At 57.0% G+C, this 14,005-nt stretch overlaps 5 protein-coding genes across 5 annotated transcripts; 2 read left to right on the top strand and 3 right to left on the bottom strand.

The window, feature by feature from the left end:
* Positions 1-1,205: 1,205 nt before the first annotated feature.
* Positions 1,206-3,128, bottom strand: GGTG_12243 (beta-hexosaminidase subunit beta; the record flags this gene model as incomplete). Its single annotated transcript, XM_009230140.1, has 2 exons — positions 1,206-1,637; positions 1,710-3,128. 2 exons carry the CDS (start codon positions 3,126-3,128, stop codon positions 1,206-1,208), a joined length of 1,851 nt encoding a protein of 616 aa, XP_009228404.1.
* A 313-nt stretch (positions 3,129-3,441) lies between these two features.
* On the bottom strand, positions 3,442-7,177 carry GGTG_12242 (hypothetical protein; the record flags this gene model as incomplete). Its single annotated transcript, XM_009230139.1, has 8 exons — positions 6,041-7,177; positions 5,503-5,938; positions 5,216-5,425; positions 4,634-5,095; positions 4,409-4,481; positions 4,177-4,237; positions 3,593-3,944; positions 3,442-3,518 (listed from the first exon to the last, which is right to left on the bottom strand). Exons 1-8 carry the CDS (start codon positions 6,992-6,994, stop codon positions 3,442-3,444), a joined length of 2,625 nt encoding a protein of 874 aa, XP_009228403.1. The 5' UTR covers positions 6,995-7,177.
* A 20-nt stretch (positions 7,178-7,197) lies between these two features.
* On the bottom strand, positions 7,198-8,488 carry GGTG_12241 (hypothetical protein). The gene is made up of 2 exons (XM_009230138.1): positions 7,742-8,488; positions 7,198-7,642 (listed from the first exon to the last, which is right to left on the bottom strand). Exon 1 carries the CDS (start codon positions 8,337-8,339, stop codon positions 8,052-8,054), a length of 288 nt encoding a protein of 95 aa, XP_009228402.1. The 5' UTR covers positions 8,340-8,488; the 3' UTR covers positions 7,198-7,642; positions 7,742-8,051.
* A 313-nt stretch (positions 8,489-8,801) lies between these two features.
* GGTG_12240 (hypothetical protein) lies at positions 8,802-11,509 on the top strand (the record flags this gene model as incomplete). The annotated part of the gene is made up of 5 exons (XM_009230137.1): positions 8,802-9,696; positions 9,765-9,935; positions 10,048-10,082; positions 10,162-10,911; positions 10,968-11,509. The coding sequence occupies exons 1-5, from the start codon at positions 9,194-9,196 to the stop codon at positions 11,507-11,509; spliced, it is 2,001 nt and encodes a 666-aa protein (XP_009228401.1). The 5' UTR covers positions 8,802-9,193.
* A 660-nt stretch (positions 11,510-12,169) lies between these two features.
* Positions 12,170-14,001, top strand: GGTG_12239 (quinate permease; the record flags this gene model as incomplete). Its single annotated transcript, XM_009230136.1, has 3 exons — positions 12,170-12,240; positions 12,392-12,702; positions 12,791-14,001. The coding sequence occupies 3 exons, from the start codon at positions 12,170-12,172 to the stop codon at positions 13,999-14,001; spliced, it is 1,593 nt and encodes a 530-aa protein (XP_009228400.1).
* Positions 14,002-14,005: the final 4 nt, after the last annotated feature.

The raw sequence follows: 14,005 nt of genomic DNA, 5'->3' as shown, positions 1-14,005 counted from the left end.
CGTTGTGCGAGACGACATGTATCTAGAATCCCTCTAGCTTTCTTTCGTTACTAGCGCTTTTTCTCACTCCCTCCCCCTTCCTTTTCGCCCAAGTTGAACGTGAAAGGTACAGGCGACACTACGCTCTGGCTGGCTAGACTGCATATGCCACGCCACGCCACACCATGTCATGCTATGCCCAAAACGCCCCCTCGGCCCGAACCTGGAGCTCTGGCCACCGGTTTCAGCGCATGTAGATTGACAAGCCAGGAAAGGAACAAAGAATAGACACGGACGGCTCGCCTCGTAACGCGTACCACTCATGGTTGTCCTAAACAAGGCCGGCAGGCGCCCAGGTCTGGTTACGCAGGCACGACAAGCACGGCACGGGTGTGTAGGCCATGCGGGCGCACGAGTTCAAAAATACCCGGTGCGAGCCAAAGTGAAGCCGGTCAAGCAAAAAAAAACCCCCCAAAAAAAACCCCCCAAAAAAAACCGCCCAGGCCGAACGCGGCTGAATTTCAACAGACAAAATCGGGACGAAGATAGGGGTGCGGCGGCATCTTGTGTTCTCACGCGCGGGGCCCTCGAGCCAGTCGGCACGGAACTTTCTCATGGACGCTTGGGCCAGTATATGTGCGTGGGAGCTGAAGGCGAGCCGAGACCATCGACTGGGCTGGACGCCATCCGACCCGGATCCATCCGGCAAGCCGCAGCATCAGCATCACCAAACTCGCCGCCGTAATCGTGGCTTCCGGGAAAGACATGTCCACACCATACTCCCCCTCAGCTCTGCCCCAGGGAGGTTAGTAGCACCTGGTGCCACCGGAGATGTGAGCCTGCCACTAGGTGTGCCGTCACGTTATCCATTGGCTTGGATTTACAGCCTCGGGTCGAGTGTAAGTGATTCTCATTATCATTGGCCCCGTTTACGGGGGAGAGTAGTCGGCCCATGCAGCTTGAAGCATGCAAAGAAAAAAAGGCCAAGATGATCCAAAAGGGGTAATGTATGTACAAGAAGTATGAAGTCCTCCGGTTTTCCGTCCATAGAGCATCGCCAAGGCGAAAAAAAAGTGCGGGTGTCTGTCTGGCTTGGCACATGACGGGTGATAAAAACGGCTCCGGGGGCCAGAGGAGCGATGGGGCTGCGGTCCGTTCGGGCTAGAGCAGGTAATGATGGCCGAGGGCGAGCAATACTGACAGTAGAGTGCCCGCTTGTCCCGTCATTAGGGGACAGGGTGCTGACATTCCCTCGCATTCGTTTGCGTGCACCACAGCTGGGTGAGCGGCGAGGCGCCCACGCCGCGCGCCACCATGCGCTCCCTGATCTCGGCCAACCTCGGGATGGCGTCCATCTGGCTCCGGTTCTGGCCCGTGGCCGGGTCGATGCGGCCCGACCACAGCACCTCGCCCGCCGCGCTGGCCCGTGGCCATATGATGCCGTCCACCGTCACCGGGTCAATCGTCTCGCTCCACACGGCCACCTCCCCGCCCAGCACGAGCTTGGCCTGCTCCGCGGTCAGACCTGCCGCTGGGTCGTACGAGTACATGAGCCTCCAGCTCTTGGTCGGGCCGCACCAGTCGTTGAAGGGATAGAACTGGTCGAACGCCGCTCCGTTGGCGAAGTTGAGCCACTGGCCCCTTCCGCAGTCAAGGTACTGTGAGTAGATAGCAGGATTAGTACACAAGATATCAAGCAGGCCGAGCCTCGAGGGACTGGCATTTCTCACCCAAAAGTTGTAGTTGCTGTCAATGAGCTTGATGCCCTTCTCCACAAGCTTCTTGGTCGAACCTAGCCAAGTCTGGACGACGACATCCTTGCCAAGCGTGACGTTCCATTCGAGCGGGATCTCCTCCCAGACCATGGGGGTCAGGCCATGCTTCCGGACCCGGTCGTGCTGCACGTTAAAGAACTTTTGCAGAAGCGGCTGCAGCACCTCGGAGCGGTTTGATCGGATGTTCTCATCCAGCATTGAGTCGTTGGCGTTGAGCTCGTCGCCGCCCGTGTGGAAGTAGGCCGTATAGGGTTCGACGCGCGGGAGGATGTCGTCAAACATCTTGCCCAGGAACTCGTCGACGCGCGAGTCGTTCAGCTTGAGCGCGCCGCAGGGCGGCTGAGCGCACCAGTAGTAGTAGGGCCACTCGGCGTACGCCACGACTAGCTCCGGGTGCGAGTGCGACAGCGACCCGATGTGGCTCGGCATGTCGATCTCGAGGATCACCTCGACGCCGCGCTGAACGCCGTACTCGTTGATGCGCCGAACATCCTCGGCCGTGTAGATAAGATCGCTCCGGTGGGCGCCCTCGCGCGCAACCTCGGGCATGGACGGCAGGTCTAGCGGCCAAGACTGCGAGTCGGTCACGTGGATGTGCAGCCGGTTCATCTTGTTCCACGACATGGCGTCAATGGTCCGCAGGATGTTTTCCACCGGGTACCATTGCCGTGCCGTGTCGAGGAGGATGCCTCGGTGCTGGAACTTGGGCGCATCCTGGATCGAGATGGGGGCGTATGGCGTGTACCAGGCCGACATGGAAGAGTGCCGGTAGAAGAGCTGCGAAAAGGTCTCGAGCCCACGGAGCACGCCGACAGAAGACACGGCCGTCAGCTTGGCGGCGCCGCACTTGCTCACCGTCAAGTTGTACGACTCATCGACCTCGCCCGCGAGCGGTTTGAACGCGCTTTTCTGGTCAGGCGCAGTTTGGGTGATGGCCAGGCTCTTGACAGTCTCCCTGACGCCTTCAAGTGGAGGCTCGAACTCATTCAAGCGGTTCTTGGGCCGTAGCTTCCAGGGTACGATACCATTCTGAAAAACAGCATCCAGCGCTCGGGAGACGCCGCCCTGGACAATCTGCTTGCTGTCTATGCTGGTGGGCACGTAGCCATACGTGTACGGCACCTGGATTTTTATGGCTTCTTTAGCACCAAGCTCGCCCTCGTCACCACAGGCGTCGCCATACCGGGGATGGGAAGAGGCAGAGGGGTAGGATTGCCAGCATACAGGTCCTCCATTGTACGTAACCTCGATGTTCGGGTTCAGAAAAAGCGACGTGTTTCCCTTGGAGTAGCTCTGCGGTGCAGGCCACAGAGCCGTGACGGACTCGCAAGAGACGAGGAACAAGAGCGATGGCAACCCACGGGGGAGCAGCATTGTGAGGGCGGTGAGGGGATGGAAAGAGAAGTCGGCCAGGTGTGTAGGGAGAGGAACAGTGTGGGATTGGGGAGGCACGTAGTAAATCTAGTTGTGCCGGCGTCGTCGGGCAATAATAAAATGGGAGAGCGGAGCGAATGGTGGTTTGCAGATCCGCGCCAAAAAGTGAATGATATCCTGGTCTAGCCCGATGTGCCCTCGCCGGGGTGGTGCCAATCAACACTGGAACGAGAACACCAGGGGGTAAAATTATTCAAGAGGAAGAACAGGAGATGGTTGCGGTTTAGTATGCCAAATGAGATGAGTGCGTGCCTCAAGGACGGTAGGGCCAAGAGAAGGCCTTGGATCGGTACCGGATCTTGACACGATTCAGCGGCCACCACTGCCCGACTAGTATCCAGAGGCACGCGTCGTTGCAAGCACGTATATATGCTTTCTTTGCGTCGCTTTGTTTGTTTGCCGACCCCTCTGTTTGTCTTCTTTCCGAGCAGGGCGACCCAGGCCTGGCCCACCAAACGGCCCTGCGGTGCACCTCTGGTCAGGGATCGGGGAGGAGCTGCGGCCCGTGACGTCGCCGTTGACAACGTCTGACCTGGTCGATCTGGGCTGGTGTGGCGCAACGTTACGTTTCCCACCAAGTCTCCCTGTGGCCGGGCCGACTGCAGCCACCATGCGTGTCTCCGCCGTCTGCAGCTCCAGCTGTCCTAGCCAAGGTGCTTCCTCGGCGGACAGGGTCGTTTGCAAGATGGACGGGACGGTCGGGAGGCAAAAGTCTGGGGCCCATACGAGGCCAGTGCTGCGTGCTAGCGATGCTGACTGGGTGTTTATTCCGAAAGCAATGCTGCAGTGATTGATATTGTAGGGATTACCCAAACAGCGCGGTCCGACTCGAGTATCTGATGGCTGATGTGATGGAGGGGTTGCAGGAGTCAATTGATAGCAGCAGATTGGAAGCAAAAACAACCCGGAAAAAAAGAAGAAAAAGATGGAACCCCGGACCTTGGATCAAAACATCCATTGATGGCTGGGCGGCAGGCACGGCACGAACTGCAGGGATTAGGGAGCGCTCTGCTGCTGCGCCAGTGGATGGAAGTCGCTGTAGGTCGCGCCTGCGGTGTGGTTACAGTTACTTTGGCCTCAATCCCACCTGGATGCTCGAGCAGAAATCAATGCTACTCTAGACTGTGCTTAAACTGGTCGCATGTGTCCAAGGATCGCCGAAACCTGTTCTTTGAGGCGGGACCTAAAAAGTCAAACATGTCTGGTTCCTGCAAGCATACCAAGGCACAAGCATAAGTGGCCATTTGGTGGCAGTAACGCCTGTTGCGGTCAGAGGCTTGGCCTCTCTTCGAACTGGTTGCGATTTACAAAGCACAGTTGCCCGGCGGGCACGGGCTACCAACTTCCATGGCGCTGCACTTCAAATCTGGTTTCCACCATCTACTCTCTTCTACTAGTTGCTCTGACGAACATTCACCAAACCCGACGACGCTTCCCTAGCGCACCACCACCCTCCCCTTCTGGATCGGCATCCAGAGCTCTTCGCTTGGAGTCCTGCGAAAAATCCCTGTCAAACGCCATCACGTTCTGGAGGGTGTTCCACAGACCCTCAATCGTCAAGGGAGTCTTGGCGCCGCTGGCTACGGCGGCAGCAACCTTGACGATATTCTGAATCTGCCGCCCGTTCAGGGGCTCGACCACTAGCCGTTCCAACCCATCGTCCGTCGAGCCACTCTTGTTCACGGTGAATAGAGAGGGGTCAGAGCTTTCACAAGTGTCCGGAAGATTGCTCCTGAAAGACGTCTTGGCCAGGAACTGACACCACAACTTCATTCGGCCGTCCTTGCCGAGGGGCGGATAATGGATCGCTACCTGTACTCGGGACTTGAACGCGGCATCAAACACGCCAACGCGATTGGTGGTGAGGAAAAGGATCCCGTCGTGGTACTCTAGGACTCTCAGGAAGACTGTGGTGCCATCTCGCGCGCCGTGTCAGCAGGAGAGATCGCCATGGCTGCCAAAAAGGCGCAGATCGGGTGAGTATTTTGGGAGAGCCAGGTGCCTGACTGGCACGCGAAACAACGCACCTGCGACGAGGCTGTTTCTTGTAATGTCCGATGTGACACTGGAGCGCTGCTCCATGAACACATCAGCTTCGTCCAATAACGCTATAGCCTTCCACCTTGCAGCGCGTGATAGGACCTCTTGAAGACCCTTCTCGACAGATTCCGAGGTCGTTCCCAAAGTGCTAGAGTCGATCCTGAGCAGGGGCCGCCGGCAGTGTTCTGCAATGCTTTCTATCGGGCGATGAGACGAGGGTGTTGTTAGCCTAAAATTCCTTGTGCGCTTGGTATGGAGCAAAAGCACTGCGTACCGGCTGTCAGTGTATTCCCCGTCCCGGGCTCCCCGTGTAGGAGAAACACGAGACCATTGCCTTTCCCGTTCATGGTTCCTCCGCTTCCGTCCCCAGACTCCCCAATCTTTCCCCGGATGAGCGAGGATATCATATTCTTGTACTTGTTGTCAAGCAACAGCGACTGAGTGAAGACTTCAGACTCGTACTGGACAGGCTCAAGGGCGCTGACAAGAACCGGTGACCACGTCCTCGAGTTTAGATCGTACGCGGAAACGTATGGGCTGCACATGATGTACTCTTCGTCTGTGAGGGTTGCTTTGGTCGCCCTGTTGGAGCGGCTGCAATCATTTGAGGCGCTGCCATCGCCGGCTTTATCGCCATCATCGTCGTCATCGCTATCATTGCCGCAACAGTTTTTCTCGGGCACGGGATCGACAACCACACGATGGATTACCTGTAAATGAATGGCGTGTGTTAGAAATATTCCCTGGGCCGCTGGGCTTCATCTCGCAAAGCTGTCGACGGCTGAAGATGCAGATTGGATTTGACAACCTACCGCTGACCCATCATCACCTCGGCAGCTGTATTGGCGATGACAAGACGTTTGATGGAAGCCCATGAGTATTTTTCCCCTTGCGAGAAGGGATTCCTTGATTGCCTCCTCTTCGGGATGGCCTTGAAGGGGACAAATGTCCATCCCATAGACCGAAACAAGCCCTGGGAATGCGTAGACGGACGTAATGAAAGAGCCGGTGGAGCGGAAACAATTGATGGCCCAGAAATTCTTCGAGCGAACGCTTTTCTTGGAATAGATGGGATGGGACAGTGACATTGATTTGAACCGAAAGACTCGAAGTGTTTTGTAGTCGATCTGGGAGGAGCTAGGCACCTTCACGCAGACTAGGTCTCCTGGTGTGAAGATTGTCCACAGGCTCGCAAAGTCGATCGTGGGGCATCCCACTGCAGTCTCGACAAAGTTGAAGTGGGTCAGGAAAGCGTCTTCGAACAGCTGCCATGCGTAGGTATTGAGATAGGTGACATGTTCTCGCGCAGTGTGATCAGTGAGTGCGAGTCCATAGCGGAGTAGCTCGTCTCGGTGGTGGAACAAGAAATAAGGCTCGTTGGTGGTGATGTTGTCCGACTTGATGTTGTGGTCCTTGTACTCTGGAATGATTGCCTTGATGACCGCCTTCATATGGGGCGACTGGAACTCGTGCATGGTTTCTTCCAGCTCATCAGACTTGTTCCAGAATTTTACCTGGACGATTGCAAACCGAAAGTCCGTGTTGTTGGGATCTCTTCCGACGTAATACTTTTTGCCGTCTCTCACCATTATTCTATTTCCAAACTCGTTGATAATGTTGTTGTAGTGCACTGTCTCGCATTGTGTGCCAGCTTCTTCGTGCAAGACTTGAACTGGGTTGTTGCGCGAAGCTTGCATTTTCTGCGTGACCTCGGCGAACGAGCCCGCGCCGTCAAACGCGGTTCTCAGTGCCAAGTCTTCGTCCATGGTGGGCTAAAGCGGAGGTGGCTGTCCAAAATCATTTCGGAAGGATGCATAGTATATACGGAGTGTGTGGAATGAGTGGAATTCTGGGGCTTGCGCCAGATTTATAGGCATTATTCGAGCACTTGCGTGTCTGGGTTGGCTGCTCTTCCGAGCCAACATACTAGCAGAAGGGCAAAAGAATGTGCGGGAAAGCATGGGTAGATGGGGCGGATGTGGGCGAGCTGCCGTATGTGCCAAGGTTGTATTGAGCTACATAGGTACCTGGGTACCTGGGTCGGTAGGTATCTAGGTACCTAGTACCGGGTACCTAAGTACGGTATGTAGCTTGGGGTTGCGGTTGTGCATTTCCTTGGCTGAACGATCCAGATCCTCTTTGTCCATCAGCGGTAAACTCAACTTGCGCTGCAATCCTTGCAAAGCTGAGTGGTCGGCAGATTTCCCAAAAATGCACCATCACAGCCTCGAGTCGTTTTCCGCAACATGTTCGTCTTGTGCAAGATGAAGCCCGTGGAAAGCTTCCTCCTTGGGTGTTTCTTCCAGCCACCGTTTTAGCATTGCCGTGTTTCGACTGCGTTTTCTTTGCGTGTCGTCTTTCTTTCCATCTTGAACTGCGTCGAAAATCCTCTCCTCGGTAGGAAAGTTGGCAGTCTAAAATCTCATAATTAGCGAGCCAAAGCTGGTGACGGGATGCTCCCGGATGTTATGTAGATCCTGGGCATTTCCATTCGATGATATATGGCAGCATACCTTGCGTTGCTCCTCAAACTTCATTATTTCAAGACTTTGCAGGCACACTGCTGCGATGCGTCGAAACTTGGTGTTGCTGCTCCCGAGGAAAACGAGTGCCTCAGCGTGGGAGGGAAGGTCCGTAACTTGTGTTGGAAGGCCGTACGCGAGGGTCGAGGTTGATGCCAGTGTACAAACACTCACTATTCTTGGATGTGTAAGGCGGTTCGCAGGCTGGAAATATTCTGGAAAACACTTTGATGCTCGGGTATTTTGGCCAAGCCCATGAAGCAGGGAATGAGACCCGACTTATATATGCATGTCGTTGCCGTTACTTGTCGCCAGAGCGTCTTGCACTGCTATAAGGCTTGCTGACCATGGCTTCGCCATGGGAACTTCTGGAGCGGGACACTGTAGCAACACGGCACCAACAAATCACTACCTGGCCTCCGGGCTCCGGGAAGTCTGTCGCCTTCTTCTTGGCAAGACGATGCTTTTGGTACTCTGGACAGTTCAGCATATTTGCGGACTTTGTGGTCGTCGACTGCGTTCGAGCATTACCGCTTTCGGGCGCTTGACACGCGCCAGCTCCGTATAGTGGTGACTGTGGGGTTCTCATGTTGGGGCGTCGGACTTTGTGTGCTACTGCCTTGGGACTTTTTCTGGACTTTTTTTCGGCAGACCATCGGTGCCGATCAAGGGGAAAATACAGCGGAGTGGGATCTCAGCCCTGGTCGGCGGGGCTTTTGAGGACTTTTAGGGACTTTTTCTAATGGCTTTTATCGTTACCATCGCCAGATCTAGTTTGGGCTTCTTTTTTTTCTTGTTTTTATTTTATTTTACTCCCCGGCCCGGCGCCCGCCACGCGTTGTTTGCATTATCCGCCCTGCCACGCGTGTCTGCATCATGGTGCAGCCCAGGTGCGCCACCTCAGCTCGGCATGGTTCTCCTCGGTGGAGTGTCACGCCCGGATAAAAAAAAACGGGACACTTTTCAATTGGCGGTGGTATGCACTGGGGCAAAAATTGAAAAGTGTCTCTTTTTTTTGATCCGGGCGTGAGTGTGCAGCGGCATGGGGGGCCTCGAATCTGCGGACAACTGCGGATTTTCTTAGTGTGGGATTTCGCTGCAGATCAATGGATGGCAACCAGCGGCGTCCTCCGTACTTTAGGGACATTTGCGGACTTTCGTTGATGAACACACTCTTCCCATTTCCTGCAGAATTCGAGCTACGTACATACGAGGTACTAGATACCTGGCAACTCGCAACCAGTTATAGTTCGCCGGCGGGGTATCTCGCCCAGGCCATTGAACGAGCAGGTCTGCGCAGCAAAAAGATCCGATCCTGCGAGGCCTCGGTTTGTTCTAGCTCGTCCTCGGCAAGCTGCGCCAGCATCTCCTCGTCAATACTCTGCATCAAACTCGGTTTCCATCACACCCTCTAGCGACCACGGACATCGTCTATTATACACCATGGCAGGCAATTGCCGTCGGCCTACCACGCACGAGGCGAATGCCTGGGCGGCGGCGGCGACGGCCTACCACTCGAACCACTTGCACCAAGCTGCTCCCAGGATCTCGCGTCCTCAGAGCAATGCTCTCCCTCCAGGTGGACATCTACCAGGGGCTGCTGAGGTCGGCTACGATGGCATTGTTGACTCGACTCGGCATCCTTCCGCTTCATCCTTTGCACCATCGTTTCATGTGCCTTATTTCGGCCGGATGTCGCACTCACCACCGCCGTCACCGCCGCCGTCAATGCAACTAGGGAATGCGATATCCTCCAGCTCGTCTGCTAGTTTCCAGGATTTGCAGGTTGAAAAGTTGCCTGACAAGAAGATACCGGTCCGAAGACGGGCACCGCCGGACGCCAAATGGGAGCAGCACAAGGAAACAATCCACGGGCTTTATATCAACGATGGTCTTACTCTGGGTAAAACTATGGAAGTCATGAAAGAGTATGGGCTGTATGCATCGTAAGTATCTTGCTACCCATGGTGTTGATGTGATCAGCGCTTGTTTATATCCCTAATCGTCCACACAGGAGAACGGTGTTTGCCGAAAAGCTATCTTCCTGGAAGTTCAGCAAGAACGTCAAGAAAAAGGATGTCTATGAAATAGTGCAGAAGATCAGCCAGAGGGATCCGCAGAAAACTGAGGTCCTCAAAGGGGGGCGGAAGGTGATCTTGGGTGGCATCCAGAAGCGCTACGAGAGGTATTGTCGAGCTGGGTTGCAGCCAAATACTTCTCCCCAGTGTATTAATCAACCTGTCGTATCTCTCTCGCTGCCTACCTGTTTATTATTTGCTAACATTAGGGGCGAACAGATGGTACCTCTCCTTCAACGTCAACCGATATTGTTGTCAGGAGCCCTCTCACCGGTACCTCGCCCAATTCTAATGGAGAAGCGTGTTTGCATCCTCGATCGGTAATACCCCCAGTCACTGAGCCCTCGGCGCCTTCAGCAAAGACGCCAGCTGTCGACAAGGGATGGCAGGAGACCCCAATCCTTGAACCGCTTGGGATTGATAGTCGAAGCCTGACATTGGTAGAGCTATTGTGTCGGAGGGAGGCCGCGAGGGGTCTCCTGGAGGAGGGAAGCCCGGCCGATGCAGCCTCCTCTCTGCTCACAGTTCTCTGTGGACTGCGGTGCGAACTCGGCCCCCGGCACTGCCTTTCGTTATCAACCTCCTACGCCGCTGCCGATGCCTACATCCAGTCCGGCCAGGATGAGAAGGCGTTCCAAATTCTTGACTGGGTGTCAAAGGGCCACAGCGAAGCTGTTGGTCTGTGGAGTTTAGACTCTCTCAGGCATTACTTGCGAGTGGCGGAGATGCTCCAGGGCCTTCACCAGCCTGTAAGGGCCAAGACTCTGGCTTTCAACCTATACCACGCCATCCGCGATGGGTGGGAGTCAGATTGCGGCAAGTTTATTCCTGTTCCTCGCCTGGCAGTGCCAGAAAAGACAAGTTTGCAATCTCATGCTGGGACTCTGTCGCTCGAGATCGATATCATCGATCGGGTCATCAGTAACTCCACTCAAGACACAGCACTTGAGCAGTGGACTGCTATCATGCGCCTCTGGACGGTAGCGGGTGTCCCAGGTATACTGCCAGCCGTCAAGAGACTTATGGAGCTGGGTTCCGGAGAGTCGCCATCGCATCAAGAGGAGTTGCGCTTGCGTGCACGATGTATGCTCATCAAGACATTCATCGCCGAAGGAAATGAAGATCTTGCGCAAGCCGAGTGCAAAACAGCCAGGGACGAGCGGCCGCATCCATTCGTGGTAGCGGCAAATGGGCCACGCTCTCTAATGTCTCCATGGCGCTGCCGTGGCACCTATCCGCCGCTGTCGAGTTGGCCTCACTGCACTTTGACTGCAACAACCATGATCGGGGCCTGCGCGTTCTCGAGTGGACAGCTGCCCATCTAGGACAACCCTTGGAGCCTACCAAGACCACGATAGGCTACTCCCTCGCGACTGCCTGCTTGCTCAACGAGCGGTTCTACATCGAGGAGGCTCTGCCATGGCTAGAGCGGGCGCTCGCCACTTCCACGAGACCTAACGGACCAACTTCCGCTTTGTCACCCCACATTCAAGATGCCCTTGGGCGACAGCGTGCCCTTATAAAACCGCATACCCTTGGACAACAGCCTTCCGGGAAGAGCCGTGGCATCTTTGAGTTCTGGGATCTATCTTGGGAGCTCTTGCGTCTTGTTGATGCCGACCGGTTTGACCTGAAAATCCCTACGAGCATGTGGCGACCTCACGGCCCCTCTTCTGGGTGATTCCAAACGCACCCATTCTCACCGACCTGTCCGCCAATGTTTCCAGCCAGCTCCATCCCACTCTCATCTCTACTGGACCGGCGTCACCTCGGCTCGATCAGATCCCGGGAATACCAAAAAGATTGCCTACGTTACCGGTAGCTCCAGCCTGATTCGGATCTTGTCCGAGGACGTGCGTGGTGCCAGCGCGAGTGCAAGATGCTGCCCTTGGCCTGGTTCGGACTATGTCCGGGGGGGCAGATATGGGAATCAACACAGCGCCGGGTATGCCCTTCGTACGACTCGGACCTTTCCCGGGCCCAGGACTCGTGGCCAACACGACCCCCAGGGTGTTGCCCCAGTTCCCGGCACAGAGCGATCCATGGGTTCCCCATCTGTGCGGGGACGAAGCCCCCTTGCATGACCAGGAAGCGCAACCCACCTAGATATTGCTATTGTCTGTTCCTTGTTACTGGGTAACATGGCGGTTGCTGGCTGCTGGGGAAAAGGCCGACTGGCGCTGGGAAAGCAAGGGTAAAATTCGTGGGCGCCATGTCACCCACGGCAGGTCAGGCTATATTTATCCCGACCCGCCCTTGCTCTCGACCACAGTCTCTGCTGCCCGTTTCTCCCCTGCGGAGCGGCTGTTTCGCGAGAAGATGTCACAGCAAAGTCGGCAAGATGGCGAGACCCAACATGATCAAGGCCACCAAAAAGGCCATCAAAGGCAGCCCGCGGGGGGTCTTTAACTGGTATCTCCTGGTCTGCACCTGGGCCTGGGGTTTCTCCGGCGTGGCCAAGGGCTTCGACGAAGGTAAGCCTCCCCGGGCCGTCCCTCGCCGTCTCCCAAGCCCGCTAGCCTCTGGGCGCTCGGCTTTTACTGACTGCTCGGCGCAACGACAGGCAGCATCGCGTCCCTTGTCATCGTGCCATCTTCCGCAAGCGTTTCGGCATAGACAAGCAGTCCGAGGCCGAGTACGCCAACACAAAAGGCTGGATCGTCGCCATCGCCACCGCCGGCGCCGTGTTCGGCTGTCTGGCGTGCGTGTGGCTCACCCAGCGCTTTGGCCGCACGCGCACCTTTCAATTCTTTACCCTCGTTTACATCGCCGGCGTCCTCGGGCAGGCCTTTAGCAATGGCAACCTGGCCGCTCTGTATGCCACGCGTGTCATCTCTGGTATTGGCATCGGCGCGACCACTGTCCTCCCGTCCGGTAAGACGGTCCCAGTGCACCCCCAAAGTAGGCCTGGCCCATACTTGGCCGCAGGGTTACTAACACAAAGAATTTCCCCCTTGACTAGTCTACATCACCGAGATCGCGCCCCAGTCGGTCCGCGGGCTGCTGACGCTCCAGTACACGTGCTGCCAGCAGCTGGGCGTCGTCTTTGGCTTCTTCTTCAACTACGGCATCACGCGCTACCACGCGGGCGCCGACGTGCAGTGGATGCTCCCGACGGCGCTTCAGGCGGTCCCCGCCATCATCTGGGGCGTCGGCACGCTCTTCACGCCCGAGACGCCGCGATTCCTGCTCATGCAGGGCAAGCGGTCCGAGGCCCTGGCCACGCTGTACCGGTTCCGCGGCCTGCCCGAGGACCACGAGTTCGCGCGGGCCGAGTTCGGCGGCATGGAGGCGCAGCTCAACCACGAGATCGAGGTGGTGGCCGGCGCGGGCACGTGGGACCTGGTGCGCGAGACCTTTACCGACAGGCCCAACCGCCGGCGTTTTATCCTCATGTTCGCCTGCCACGTCCTCGGCCAGTGGTCGGGCGCCAACGCCATCACGCAGTACAGCCCCACCATCTTCGGCTACCTGGGCATCCAGGGCACCGAGTCGCGCTTCCTGGCCACGGGCATGTACGCGGTGCTCAAGTTCGTCACGGTCCTGCTCTTCTCCGTCTTCGTCATCGATTTTATCGGGCGCCGCCGCTCGCTCATGACGGGCATCGCGCTGCAGATCGTCACGCTCGCCTACGTGGGCGCGTACCTGGGCGCCACCAACGGCCGCACCGTGGCGCAGATCGAGGCGGACCCCCAGGCCGTGGCGGCCAGCCGCGGCGCCATCGCGGCCATCTACCTGCACGCCGTGGCGTGGTCCATCGGCTGGTTCTCGATCCCGTACCTCGTGTCGGCCGAGGTGTTCCCGCTCCGGATCCGGTCCATCAACATGTCGGTGCTCATGGCGGTGCATTGGGCCATGTACTTTGGCTGCAGCCGCGCCATGCCGTCGCTCCTGGCCGCCACGGACCGCTGGGGCGCCTTCGTCTTCTTCCTCTGCATCTGCTCCGTCTCGCTCGTCCACGTCTACCTGGCCCTGCCCGAGACCTCGGGCCGCTCGCTCGAGAGCATGGACAAGCTCTTCGACGTGCCCTGGTACCGCGTCCACAAGATGGCCTACCCGACCGCCGACGACCTCAAGCCCGCCGTCCGCGAGATCCTCGTGTCCGACGACGAGTCGCCCAAGGGGCGGGACGAGGAGGGCTCGAGGAAGCACGTAGAGAACAAGCGCGCGTGATGCT

The sequence above is a fragment of the Gaeumannomyces tritici genome, assembly GCF_000145635.1.
Source record: "Gaeumannomyces tritici R3-111a-1 unplaced genomic scaffold supercont2.8, whole genome shotgun sequence".
Lineage (NCBI taxonomy): Eukaryota > Fungi > Ascomycota > Sordariomycetes > Magnaporthales > Magnaporthaceae > Gaeumannomyces > Gaeumannomyces tritici.
This window is presented reverse-complemented; position numbering and strand designations above follow the sequence as displayed.

What these genes read in the sequence shown, in the direction of transcription:
- GGTG_12241 (XM_009230138.1), bottom strand. Translation starts at nt 8,339, where the DNA reads ATGAGAACCCCACAGTCACCACTATACGGAGCTGGCGCGTGTCAAGCG.